Raw genomic sequence first — 14,436 nt, forward strand, 5'->3', positions numbered from 1 at the left:
GGTATAAACATATTTATTTACATTGTCATATAAAATACATAACATAATGGACATAATAACAGTGAAAACCATTGAAGACAGTTCAAAACTTTTCTTCAGTGGTTTTATATACATTAATTTTATTCATAGATTAATGGGTACATACATTTTAGGACTAGCAAGCAATTTGTTTATAAAATAAAATAACATTGAAGATTTTTTGTTAGGCTATCTTATTTTATTTTTGTCACTAGTTGATACAACAGTTTTTTGAGCTTAAAAGATTACAAATGTTTATAGTTGAGTTTGGAAGTGTTGCAAAAAAATTTTGTAGTTAGCAGTTAGCAGTTACAAATGGCCAATAATTCAAATATAGGTTGTAAGCTCTTACAAATATTGGTCCCTATGGCACTTTGTATGTTAAATGGAATTATTATCCAATTAACAATATTATATTGTCATTTCAATCAAGTTTAAGTTTTTTACAGTAGTTTTTGCCCAGTCAGAGTTTAACGAGTTGATATTTAGGAAGGCCTGAGTAGGTTTAAAACTGGTTTGAATTGGCTACTTGGCATCTAACGCAAAACTGCTGAAAAAAATAACGTAGAACATATTTATAGGAAATACGTTGCTTTGACCTATCTCTTCTTTTCTGTTGACTTGCCATAAGAATAAAAAAACATCTTATATTTTGGAAAACTCAATACATTGTAAAGGATTTTTTTCAGTACCTAAGTCAACATTTGTGAATTTTTTCTCGTGACTCATATCACATGAAACCCTTAAAATATCTTGCAACTTTCTCTTCCATAAACTCATTTTATATTCTTACTGATATATATGTATTTTAACTTATAACTTCATTACATTTCAATAAATATTGGTTTTATGTCAGTGCCTACATATTTAGAAGTGTATTATAATTTTCTATTCTGTAAAATCTAGAATTCATCCTGAAAGCTACCTTACTGACTAACTAGCTGAAGACAAAATGAGAGGTTGCATATATTTTTTACGGATTAAATATTTCCTCTTAAGATTTGTTTGGACTGACTGAATATTATAGTCTATGGTGATGTAAACAACATAAATCTAAGATATTAATACTAGACAATGCCTTTTCATCCCTTGCTTTTTACCCGCTTTGATGATAGCAAGATTTATCTCGTAAAAGGCTGTTTAACACACCTTTCTTAGGGTTATACCTTTGACAGACTGTTTACAAAAATGTTTTTGAACATCACCATCACATAAAAAATCATCACTTGAAGAAAACATCACTTGTATCTGAGCATTATATACTGTTAGTAACAGTTTAAAAAGTATATTTACTTTTTTTAAATTCAATATTAATTCAGTTTTGTTTTGCACATTTAATGATTGTATATTCAATTTACTTACTTGCTTGATATAGGATGCACCACAGAGAAGTAAGGTACAGAGGAAACATTCAATGGAAGGTACTGTACACTTGAAGGCGGTGACACAATATCGATCTTTTCCCCGAACAAGACCAAGACCAGACAAGTTCTACCGAGCGCGGTAAAAGGGAGTTTAGAGAGAGATGGAGAGCGTGTGTGAGTGAGAGCGCGAAGTCGGTAATAATAAAACAGCAATAAAACATGAAATATCATGTTACAGAATGATAGTTTTGATTGCCTTTAACAATTGTTATGTTTATATTAATTTTTAAAGAATTTAAGTATAACATCAATTACTTAATTCAAGTTAAACATCATTGGTATCATTGATTTAACGGTTTCAACTTGTAAAATACATTTTCAACCTTGACCAAACAAACAACAAAATTACAACATAAATGTCCATAATATATACAGTATACTCCCTCTCGTTCGGCCTCGGTTGGTTCGGCCTCCGGATGGTTCGGCCGGCCGCCTGGATAGAGTTTTTTTAAATTGTGTATCTATAAAACGGAAGCAGATAAGAAGCAGATAAGAATCTGACTTCCGTTTTAGCTCTAGTTCACTGCACACGTGTTCACTGTTCAGTACAGTACCGGACGTTCGTGTGTGTACATTAGTTGTTGTGACTTTGCTTAGTGAACTGATTTAATTGTGTTTTGTTAACTGAACTTTAACTTATAAGTGACTGTACGTACTTTACATTATTATGAGTGCTAAACGAAAACGTACATTTGTGACAATGCAACAGCGGTTGCAAGCTCTAGAGAGAATAGACAAAGGTGAATCGGTCCAAAGTATTTGTACAGATTTGGGGGTTGGTAAAAGCACCGTGAATGACTGGCGTCGAAACCAAAAATCGATCGAGGATTTTTGTACGCAGATTGAATCGGAAAAAGCTCTTTCATCACGTTGCACTTTAAAAAAAACTAAAAATGAATTGGTGAACGATGCTCTTTGGGTGTGGTTTATGCAGGAACGAAGAAGGGGAACGCCGATCAGTGGCCCTATCTTAAAGGAGAAGGCGGTTATCTTACATGGGAAACTTGGTGAGGAGGGGGAATTTGTCGCAAGTGAGGGATGGCTTTCCCGTTGGAAAAAAAGACACGGGGTACATTTTCTTGGGGTGTGTGGCGAAAAGCTGTCGGCCGACCCTGCTGGTGCAGCTGAGTTTACAAAGAAATTTGAGCAAATTATTGCTGAGAATAACCTAAGCCCGGAACAGGTTTATAATATCGATGAAACAGGGCTGTACTATAAAATCTTGCCACGGAAAACATTTGCTGCAGCAACAGAAATGTCTGCCCCTGGGTTTAAGGTCAGTAAAGATAGGATCACAGTGGCACTTTGCTCCAATGCTTCGGGTACGCATAAATTGCCCCTTTTTGTAATCGGAAAATCAGCAAAACCAAGAGCATTCAAAAACTTGGACGTATCAAAACTACCTTACTTCTCCATGGATACAAAATGACGTTTTGTAATTGTAAGTTTGCATACACAAAAAGGTACCAAATACGTACATAGTCACTTTTCCTGTTTGCTAAATTTAATAATAATTAAACTGTCATAGCAGTCTTGTGATGGTATAAAGTTTCAAGTAGTTCAAAGATTGAAATAACTCATTGAACAGTTTAATCAAAATTCAAGTTTGTCTGAACTATGCTTTTCAAGTTTTAAAATAGCACTAGCATTTTCTTCTGCTGTACATAGTGTATTATAGCAATTGGCAAATACAGTACTTGCAAAAAAGTTTCTTTTGGCAGTTTGACTTTCAAGGTGTCCACAAATATGTATTAAATTTTATCCACAAACAAACTATATGACCTTTAATTGATACTTTTTCCAGTCTCAAACCATAATTAACTACACAACTCCAATGTCAGCATTCCATCCTAGTACCCATGTTTGCCTTTCCTCACCACAAGAACGATCTTCTGGAATTAATTTATTTTACAAAATGTGAACACCTTAGTGTTTTATTGTATACTTCACTTTTTTGCACAATATGATATTAAAATTCAATAATGGTACTGTATGATCAATCAAAAAGACTAATTAAACTCATTACATAATAATTTTCACCTCACCAACAATCTGTAAGGACTTCTTAAATATTTCACAAAACATTTCTAGCTGCTCCATTTCTCCAAAACCCTGTCAAATACAATTTCACAGTAAATACTCCAAAAAATATCTCTCTCAAACGGAAACTTAAAACATCTTTTCAAGTAAACATTTTCCAAAAATAAACTTACGACTTCACGAGGGATTTCACCAACACCTGGCACCGTCTTCGAAGTAGACTTCTGAAACTTCCACTAGTCTGAGCCTCCGATCCGTCAGTTGAGTATCGTATCACAGTGTGTAGCGTATGTGTACCAGTAGATCTATAAGCTGATATCACGAAGGACTCCCAGCGCGTGCCAGCTGAGCTCTCAAGGCCGTCGACTCTTGCTTCATCTGGCGCAGATCTGCAGAGATCCTCTCCAACTTAGACGCTGTATCTTTCGCCCTCTCCACTTCAATCTGTGAGGACGGGTTAACATGTTAAAAATTATTCAAGTAATAATGTTTCTCCACACAATGCGGTTCTGCCACACAATGCGACTCGGTTACCATGACTTTTTTATACCAGACCTCGCAAGAAGTTGGCCACAATTAAGTGACTTTTAACTGTTAAGGTTGATTTTTAATGAATAAGGAGGACCTGTTGCTGTTTATTGAATATCTGAAAAGGAAGAGAAAACACAGATTTGGAGCGCATTCCCTGAAACATTGTTATTTCCACACCCTAAAAACATTGTGTAAGTTTCATATTTTAAATTGTATTTTCAACGCACAATTTTTTTGTAATGTTTTTGGATGAGGAAACAAGCTAATGCCATTGAAGATGACGTGAATTAACTCGTTAGGTTTCGGATTACTATAGCACTTAAGTGTACATGTACATCTCATAGAGATATTTGCACATTTTTTTTTGTCGATGATAATACAGTAGACTCTTGATAATTCGAAATTGGTGGGCCAAGCATATAAATTTGAATTATCAAGAGTTTTGAATTATCAAGAGTTCGATTTATCGGGAGAAAAATAAACCATTCGAATTACAGAGAGTTCATTTGTTTAATACATACAAAGGTACAGCACGTTACAATAAAACATCATACCGTATTTTAGTACACTTTTAAACAATCAACGGCTTATTTTTCAGTTACTGTAGTTGCAAAGAAATCTGTTATTTAGCGCTATATATTTCGCCAATTGCTGAACTATCAGCTGTCGACAACTACGTTTGTGCTCAAGGAGATGACGCGCAATCTAGAGATCGGATTGCCAACTTAGAAAAACAAGTCAGCGAACTAACTCAGACTAAATTATTATTGTTACCTTACAATATCCGTTTGGTGTTGGTAGATAGACAACTACATGTTTCGTGGCGACTGCCACATCCTCAGGTTATCCTCTTCTCAGATTCGTCATCAATTTAAAAACATAAAACACTGAACACACGTAGAAAAACACATTACATTTATTTCTGAGTCGCCGCCGGCCCGACCAAACGCGTGCTCGCACCGTAACTGTACAGAAATAAATGTAATGTGTTTTTCTACGTGTGTTCAGTGTTTTATGTTTTTAAATTGATGACGAATCTGAGAAGAGGATAACCTGAGGATGTGGCAGTCGCCACGAAACATGTAGTTGTCTATCTACCAACACCAAACGGATATTGTAAGGTAACAATAATAATTTAATTAATATAAAGCAATATCCAGAAGTAGGACAATGAATTCTAACTCAGACTACTGCTCTAACTAAAAAACATCAAAACGTCCAACACTAGCCTACCATGGGAACAGGATGTACTGTACTGTATAGTTTCTTGTTATAACAGGAAGAGATCACTTCGAATTATAGAGTGTTTTGCCGACTAAACTTCGAATTACTGCGTGACTTTGATTTATAGAGTGTTTTTTCGACGAAACTTCGAATTACAGCATTACTTCGAATTATAGAGTGTTAACCGACAAAACTTCGAATTACTGAGTTACTTTGAATTATAGAGTGTTTTTCTGACGAAACTTCGAATTACTGCGTGTTACAAATTGACCTGCCCTCTATTTGGACTTTGAAATACCGAGTGTATCAAAATGCATGGTAAAAATTTGAAATATTGAGAGATTCTCTAGGGACTGAGCCTTCATTTTGAATTATCGAAAGTTTTGAATTATCAAGTGTTTGAATTACCAAGAGTGGACTGTATCTGCATTCTGTACTAAACACCATGTTTTCCATATTTAATTATACTGTCAGAACAAAACTTATTAAATTCCATTTTGTAGCCCCTGAACTGCGTACTATAGACTAAATTTTACATACCTCGTCTTGCAGTTTAAATATAGTGTTTGATGTCCACTACATACGTTTTGCCATATATAGAACGAAACTGAATAAGATATACAGTGAAACGGTGCAGGAACTGGGTGTGTGAGGGAGCAACTAGTGCCCTAGTGTGGCCGGTGCCGTAAGATGACATGCGGGAGAGTATTTGTCGCAGTGACCAAAATTACTCCCGGAGAGGCACATTTTTAATTGAGTCATATGGTGTTTGCACAGCAACTGAAAACTAATTTTTAGGCAGAGTAATTCATTACATTGAGGGTCGTTATAGCAGGGGTTCAATTGTAATAGGAAGATGTGATCAGCGAGATAGCTATTTCATTCGCTCATTCAAACACTTCTGACGACGTTACAAAAATAATAGGGTATTTTCAGTAACCTAATACAAAGGTAATAGGTGACACTTCATCCCTAGTATTTGTCCTATTATGTTAAAGCGCCCACTTCTAGTTGTACACCTCACCTGTTCTTCCAAGTCTCTGATCTCTCTCACTGTGGCGCCCGTCTCTTCGATCATCTCCACCACTTGGCGGCACTCGGAATGAAGCTGCATCAGGAGTTTGTAGATTTTACGAGACGCGTTGTCTTGTTTACAGTCCTGGAATTAAAATACGATTAGGAGCCTGGTACGAGTAGTACTGATTAGTGATTATAATCCAAGAAACAGTGGTAGCAGGGTAGTTAAACTATTCTCAACCGTTTAGCACTTAGTAGTTTAAGCGAAAGATATCCAGATGTGGATTCTGTTGGTGTCTGTCTATGTATTTTTTCCAGCTGAACGCAAAAACTATCAAACCAACTGCACTGAAATTCTACACAAAGGTTAATCAAGAACCCACTTAACACGTTCGCTGCTGCCCATCAAATGGCAGGCGTAGCCCCAGTGCGGCGCAGCCCGCAGCGTCGAACAAACCCGATTGCCGGGCTATTGGCTTTCATATTTCGGTATGACGAATATCAAATAACGTGTGGTGATGTCCTGTTTCATGACAAGAGTCAACGTAGTTTGCTAAACACCCACAGTAGATGCCATTATTTTACAATAAAACAAAATTAATATAGCACAAAATTACAGTTAACAAACGTAATGAGTGAGTCAAAATCCACCAGGTATAGTTTTGGAACGAGTAACGATAATTACAAATGGATTGCACCACAAAACTGCCACTGTCATACACGAAGCACGGACAAAAATACTCCGACCTACACCGGAGTGCGGCTGCACTCAAACGGAATAAGTTTGGCGGGTGCACATTACCGCCCGGGCGGTAACCCGCAGCGAACAAGTTAAGATAGGCCTACAGTATTCATAGCAAATTGCAATTCTTTGCATTGCACAAATAAAACAACCAGTTTCTAATAACAGGTGATGATAACCAAAACCTGACACCTCCGAAGGTTTCAGAAACTGGAATTCCACATTGAAAAACATTTGGGGATTACCACCGTGTGCTTAAACACCAATTTGAACTGTCAAGGAAAGGTCCTATAAAACTTTGTTTTGACTAAAATTTCTTCTATCTTAACACTTCTCCTCATTAGCCGAGGAAAATAGAGAGACATGATTCATTTTAGTAGTATTTAAGGAGTTTGAGTAATACTCACAGTAGTGCAAAAAACAAACTACTGTACACCACTTAATCTTTATAAAAAGCATAAATTATATTTCAATCAATTTTCTAACAACGAATCTTAATTGTACTAAAGTTAAAACTAATTTTACACTTCCTCACCCTGAATATAAGTTCATCTGCGTAAGTGAAGGATCTATCTACTCGGTCTGAGACAATATTAATATCTCTCTGCAACTGCTTGGTGTCTTCCACAATCTTATCTATCTCTTCTCTCTGCTTCTTTATGTTGCCGATGATTTCCAGGATTCTCCTTGTGTAAGCAGTTCTGAAAAAAAAATCCCCTGACATTGCATCATTGGTTTCATGGCTTCGCCATAATTTACACTAAAAGTAATTATTTTAGATCCCTAAAATGGTAGTTGCTTAAAATTTTTGGGGAGAAATATCAAATTAGTATTGTTGTCATCTTTTTGGGAATGCCTACAACTCTTTATGTTGGTGGTAAAAACTCACTGTACACAACAGCAACCCCTTTTTCATCAAACATGGTCAACTGCTTCCCCCCAGGGGCATATGCTCGTATAATCCTAGGTTAACACAAAGGGAACGTTAGGTTCTTCTTGTAAAAAACATCACATACACATCTTACATCCACACACATTTTAATGATAGTATAACAATTGTTGATACTTTTATTCTCTAACCTCACTTTACGCATTATCCAAACAAAGAGTTTCAGGCTGTTGACGGTACATAAAAAATTCAAAACGCAATAAATTTGATATTTCACCCCTAGAAGGGGGCTTCCTTCTTGAGATGAAGGGGAGGAAGCCACATTGTAGTGGTAAAATATCTAATTAATCATATTGTGGATTTTTGTGTACTGATAACAGCCTTATGGTTTATCTAATGGAATTAATTTTTGGGTCAAGTTCGGGTTGGGTCCGACTGAGCCAAGCTTTTATTTTGGCGATCAAAGGAACCTTCTGCAAAGCTGGTGATCGAAAATTGACAATTTATGGCAATGGTAGATGTTGTTCACGGTTTTGGCACGATCATGGGAGACAATGTTGAGGCTGTAACCATGAAAGACATTCACAATTTCACCGTCTCCACAGAAAATGTTGACGATATCTACCTGATGTAGATTCGATTCCCTCAAATCGTAGTGAATCAAGAACATCTTCTGTGGTTAGGGAAAAATCGTTTATGTCTTCTGCGGTCTCAGCCAAATTTAGACCATCATGCATTGTCACGGCAAAATCCGGAACCTCTTTTGCAGTTACGGCAAAATCGTGAACTTCTTCTGTGGTCACAGCAAAATTATGATCTTCTGTGATTCAATATCATGAACTCACAGGAACCCTAAGGCCAAAATTTGTTTACCTGACCCGGCCTGAAGTAAAAACTTCTGCAGACTCCTAGTAGATTTACCCACCTGGTGACTTGAGTGTTGGACAGCTTATCATAGTCTTGCTGCAGTCTGGCTTGTAATGCCTCTTTGACTGCCAACTCTTCCTTCATCTCCCTCAGTCTCTCTCTCGTCTGTCTGGCTGTCTCCAGTTGTCTGGCACTCTCTGACTGTAACATATTGAAAAAATTGGTATTTCAGGTAAAATATAAGGGCATGTGTTTTAACTGTATTATTCCATTTGAAGTGGCTAATCTGTGTTATAAATTTTAAACAGTTATAGCTCACCATTACACTGTATTTCCTTCAATACATTTTAAAATCAGACAGTAAATAAAATATACAATATTTTTAAGAGATAAAATTTGTTGTTACCAAGCATCACGTGTTGGGAAGAAAAAAATAAATAATATTCAGTCTATAAACAAAACACACTTTTTCTTGTGCCAGTAGCTAACCTAACATTTGAAAATTTTTGCAGTGTTCAATGTGAATTTATCTGGTTCTTTTGTGTTCTACCATTTGTGAGGCTTACCACGTTTCCCCATAATAATTTGTGAATGACTATAAATCAAATGGCTAAAAATGGGGTAAGTGACGTGCATTACGATGCACTATTAAACTAGATAAAAGTTTCTTTATTTTATTTAAGTCTCCAATCACAAGTGACATCCGAGTGTAGTGGTTCAAATTTTAAACCAGTAGCAGTGGCATACTCCGAGCTAAACATTCTGTTGTCTCAAAGCTCTTTCCACCCTTTATGCACATTTTCCCAAACACCTTTCCCCATTCACATTATTTTAACCAGTTAATTTGAAAATACGGTGATAACTCACGGCCTTGTCACTGAGCCGTCCTCGTGCCTCCCTATACCGCGCCACTAGAGGCGCTCGATGTTTCTCCCACTGAGTGCCCAGTCTCAGTAGAGTCCTCGCCTGCTCCTCCACCAGTTCCTGCAGCTTGCTCGTGTTGGCAGCACTGTCGGGCAGCAAGTCTAGCGTCGTCTGTCTCAGGTCAGCCTCACGCTTGCGCTTCGACAGCACCGCCTCTTGCTTCTGTCTCTCTGTGGCCACCTGAGATAGGAAACAACAGTGTTTTTAATTACTAGAAATCGAACTACCGAGTATAAACTTTAAGCTACCTTATAAGCGCTTGGCGTGACCTTGCCTGAGTGATTAATTGGCTTGTTTTTTCATGGTGTTAATGATTTTATTACCATACTTCATCAAATAACCATAGGTTAAACGAAGTACACTACTATGGTCCTTGAGTCGGTAGACATTGAAGTGGTATGGTGAAAAATATCCAAAGTCTCTCGTCCAAAATGTGTATGTTTACAGTACTTGTATGGCAAAGCCGCACTTAACTTTATCTCAGCATGTGAACAACCATACTCGTCCAGTTAACACTCATTTCCAGACTAGCAACATGTAACATACTATTGCAACCAACTCTTGGCCAGTAGATCCTAGGACTTATCACACTACAACCATGTAACAATTACCTTGTTTCAGAGATTTGCAGCCATTTATTTTGACATTAAAACAACAAATCGATTACCTGAGTAAGTTTGCTGGTTACAGTCTTAATGTCTACGGTAAGCTGGTCCATTCTCTCCCTCAATCTCTCTAGTTCTTCTTGCTCGTTAACTTCATTCTTCTCTTGTTCCTCTACCTCTGGTTCTTTATCCTCCTTCTCTGGAATCTTTTCCCATTTTTTACTTGGCTCCTGTAAATCAAAACTTTATTTAGTTTTATTCTGTTTGAATTTCAGAATAGGAATTTAAATAATACATTGTACTGTTCAAATCTCTCAAAGTAATGAAATCTCTTGTGCCACAGCGCACAACAGTTAGATGTGTAAAAAACAGGAGACAATAATTGTCCGACAATTATAGTCAGTGCAAGCGTTGATGTAATTTCATTTTCATCAAAGGAACTGTGGTGTTTCAAAAACAACAATGAGGGGGATTTGTTGTATCGAGGAAAAGACACTAATCATTTGTTTAGAAGAGCTTAAATTTGCTATATAGAGGTTATAATAATGATAAATTCTTTATCTTGAGGTGACTTTTTCTAGGTAGTGTTTGCAGGGGTGTCCAGAAAATTCAGTTATTCGATTTAGTCATTTAGTCATCAAGCCTCATTACGATTTCCACCTACAATTTTAAATTGAAACAAATTTTGTGAGGAGATAATTTTGGTGTGATTAAAATTATATTGTTCCATGTGGAGGGAAGTAAAAAGAACAATGTCATGGTATGTCTTTTTTTTTTTAAAAAACTTGCATTTGCATTTTATGCAAATTCAGGGGGTTTCTATTAGATTTGAGAAAGGAATTTTAAATAATACATTGTACTGTGTAAATTTCCATCTTGAAACAGTTTCCAATATATTAGGCTAAGTTAAATACAAGGGCAAAATGAAATTCAAGTTTTGAAATTTATTCTTAGAATATTTACCGCTATGGAAGGTAAAAAGAGACGGGGGGAACTAAAAATAAAGATAATGCTTTAAACTGAGCATTTCTTGGTACAAAAACTGCTTTAAACTTGAGGTCCTTGTTCTAAGAACTAACTAGGCTACTGGGTCTTTAAAAATATGATAAAAACATTAACAATCATTTATTCAAACACACATTTCTATTGACTCAAACATAAAACACATAAATTATGAAAATTAGGGGTGATATATGAAAAACATGAAGTTACATTTCCAAACCTACTGAGTAGGCTACTAGGCTAATTTTTTAATAGATTGACACTTGAGATTGGCAACCTAAATTGGAATGAACATGTGGACAAAATCATATCAAAAATTAATTCAGGTTTATGTGCCTTGAGAAAAATGGCAGATTTATGTAGTCAATCAACACTCAAACTAATATGCCATTCCTATATACATTCCCATATATCATGTGGCATCTGTCTTTATGGCTCCACCAAACAAGAAAATCTTGATAAAATTCAAAAATTACAAAAAAAAGCAATTCGGATCATTAAAAATCTTCATCAAGAAGTATCCTGTAGAGAACATTTCAAAAATCTTCAAATTATTACAGTTTATGGACAATATATTGTTGATACAATAATTATGGTTTACAAAACTTTGAATTCAAGCAAGCCATTAATAAACAATCCAATTCACCCATACAATACCAGAAATAAATCGGAAATCATACCCACTCATCACAGATTGCAACTCTACACAAAACAACCATCAAATGCAGGAGCAAAGTTTTTTAGAACTTTACCTAAAGAAATAAAAAAAGAAAATAATGTTAATAAATTTGAAATTAAGTAAAAAAATTATATTACAGTACATCAAATCCTATTTATTCAATTGAGGAGTATAACCAGTTGTAAATATGTATTATAAGCCCTGTTAGCTATAAGGAAATGACACTATTCCGTTGTATGATTACTCATGTACACATTATGAATAAAGATTGATTTGATTTGATTTGACCCAGCTGGTCTTGGTCATTAATAAAGCTACAAGGCATCTCATTCCATTCAAGAATCATCTTCCATCCTAATAGGATGAATTCGCCCATCTTAACTTGTATTATAAATCTTTGCTCTTAGTTAGGCTATATAAAACAATCTGATAAAATTAGTTTAGACTTGGCTTACCTTGGTGTACAGAAGAGACGAGGCAATCTGCATCCATGAGTTGACTGGTGGAGAGGAAGAAGAGGCTGCATCGAGGGGAGTGGAGGGGGTAGCAGAGGAGACAGGAAGTCCGAGACAGGTCTGCGCGTGATGTGAGATGATGGAGGGGAGTAATAGGCTGGTGTGCGGAACTTGTTCGTGGAGGAACGGCAACCGGTGAACACAGTATTCTCGCCATTCTGTAATCAAACGTACATTTCAAAACTCATTATTGAACGTACAAATTCAAATATTTTCTTTTTGAATTAACCACAAATGAGTGATTATAATTGACAATGAAATAATTTACTAAAACATAAAACTTTCACAAATATAACAAAAGATTTGTCTATGTGAACAGATTTCTTGTCAACAATAAAAAAAAATATATTATTTACATGTATACTATAGGTACTATAGGCTATATTATATATATATATATAAAACCAGTGCTTGAATTGTGGTGGAACTGCTGTGGTAGGTACCTCTCTTTTGGGAGGATAACCATATTAGCATAAGTAAGTAGGTATGTAGGTACTAATCACAGTAAATAGGTTACAGTTCCGGAACCTCATTTTTTAACAAATTGACCACTGTATATAAATATCACTAACAAACAAGTGGCCACACAGTGAAAATTCTTAATAAATATCTATATATTCTACATTCAGGTTATCATATATGAATTCAGAAACCCTGTAGGGCCTATTAAGGTTTGTAACTTTTTATAAATATTTTAAAACTGTGCATTTCTGTTTAAAAAACAAGCAATCAGCTTGTTGAAAACTTAATCGCTAGGCCTATTTAACTTGGGGACTTTTACGTAAGGTCAAAGAATAAATTGGGTATTGGAATTTTATCTTTAAATCAAGTATTGTAATGTTTATGATGGACTGTGTACTTTAACTTCTAAGATCATGCATTAAAATTAAAAAAACTATAAATGTGCAAAGATTTGTCAATATCTCCAGTTCTATACAATGTTTAAGCTCTATGAGAATCATAAAAAAGCATTTAAGGCATTTTTACAGTTATAAGGATAACCTAGCTGAAATATCTGTACACAACAACAATTTTGAATTCTATAATGTGCTGGTGAAAAACCAAGCATAACACTGAAATCCTTGTTTTAACATCCACCAATTCTCTCAATATATTACATTTAATGGCATGATGACCTCAATTAAGTTATTCAATATTTCCACATGTGGTTTCCAAGACAGACTCCAAGTACATTGATAAACTTGTATTCAGTAAATGTTCAAATTTCATAAAGAAAACATACCTTGAGGTGTACAGTCCCTCTTCTGGCCGGGGAGAGAGATTCCAGTCTCGAGAGGCACGGAGACGAAGGATGTTGAAGCCGAGGTAGACTCCGAAGGACAGTGAGGTATTGTCAGCTGCTGTCTCAAGGCTATGGCAAACCTCTGGCGCAAACTGGACGATGATTCTAAAAACACTCTTCAAGTTGAACAATCAATTATAATAGGCCTATGCTTAGCCTTATTTAATTGTTAACAAATGCTAATTAGACTCCTTCGATATTTTTGAGGATAGCAGGCTTACCGGAATGGGAAAGAGTCCAGACAACAAAAATAAAACTTAACACTATAGTCTATAGGCTACACAAAACATAAGAAATATTTCACTGTCACTAGACCTAAAGAAAACTTGCTTTTTCTTAGCTGTGGATGCTGTCAGTGACAATGAAATATTCTTTTGTATATGTAGTGTAAAGGTTGTGTTTCTTCTGCCAGTGTGGACTCTCTCCCATTCAGGTAAGCCTGTTGTCCGAACAAAAATCCTAAAAACATAGGTCTGTGTAATCTATGTTACATCCTTTATAATTATAGATTTAAATTAAAATTTGTTTATTGTTTATTGAATCCAGGATTAAGGATATTAAGTAAAAAATGTGGTAGGGCTACAGTTCCGCAGAGAACTTACAATATATTATCGGAAGAAATGTTAGTTCGATATAAATATCGATTAAAATATTTA

At 35.6% G+C, this 14,436-nt stretch overlaps 1 protein-coding gene across 1 annotated transcript in view; it reads right to left on the reverse strand.

The window, feature by feature from the left end:
- Positions 1-2,992: 2,992 nt before the first annotated feature.
- LOC129005118 (coiled-coil domain-containing protein 22-like) overlaps positions 2,993-14,436 on the reverse strand; it is a 29,206-nt gene continuing 17,762 nt past the window's right edge. Inside the window, exons 4-11 of the mRNA XM_054433929.1 lie at positions 13,721-13,885; positions 12,418-12,635; positions 10,344-10,511; positions 9,620-9,856; positions 8,811-8,953; positions 7,532-7,697; positions 6,262-6,396; positions 2,993-3,926 (exon numbers count right to left, since the gene is read on the reverse strand). Coding sequence (XP_054289904.1) covers positions 3,801-3,926; positions 6,262-6,396; positions 7,532-7,697; positions 8,811-8,953; positions 9,620-9,856; positions 10,344-10,511; positions 12,418-12,635; positions 13,721-13,885 — 1,358 coding nt within the window. The 3' untranslated portion in view covers positions 2,993-3,800. The remainder of the gene's footprint in view (positions 3,927-6,261; positions 6,397-7,531; positions 7,698-8,810; positions 8,954-9,619; positions 9,857-10,343; positions 10,512-12,417; positions 12,636-13,720; positions 13,886-14,436) is intronic.

This window comes from Macrosteles quadrilineatus, unplaced genomic scaffold (genome assembly GCF_028750875.1).
Source record: "Macrosteles quadrilineatus isolate MER2022 unplaced genomic scaffold, UCM_ALF_1.0 Scaffold_16__1_contigs__length_3527350, whole genome shotgun sequence".
Lineage (NCBI taxonomy): Eukaryota > Metazoa > Arthropoda > Insecta > Hemiptera > Cicadellidae > Macrosteles > Macrosteles quadrilineatus.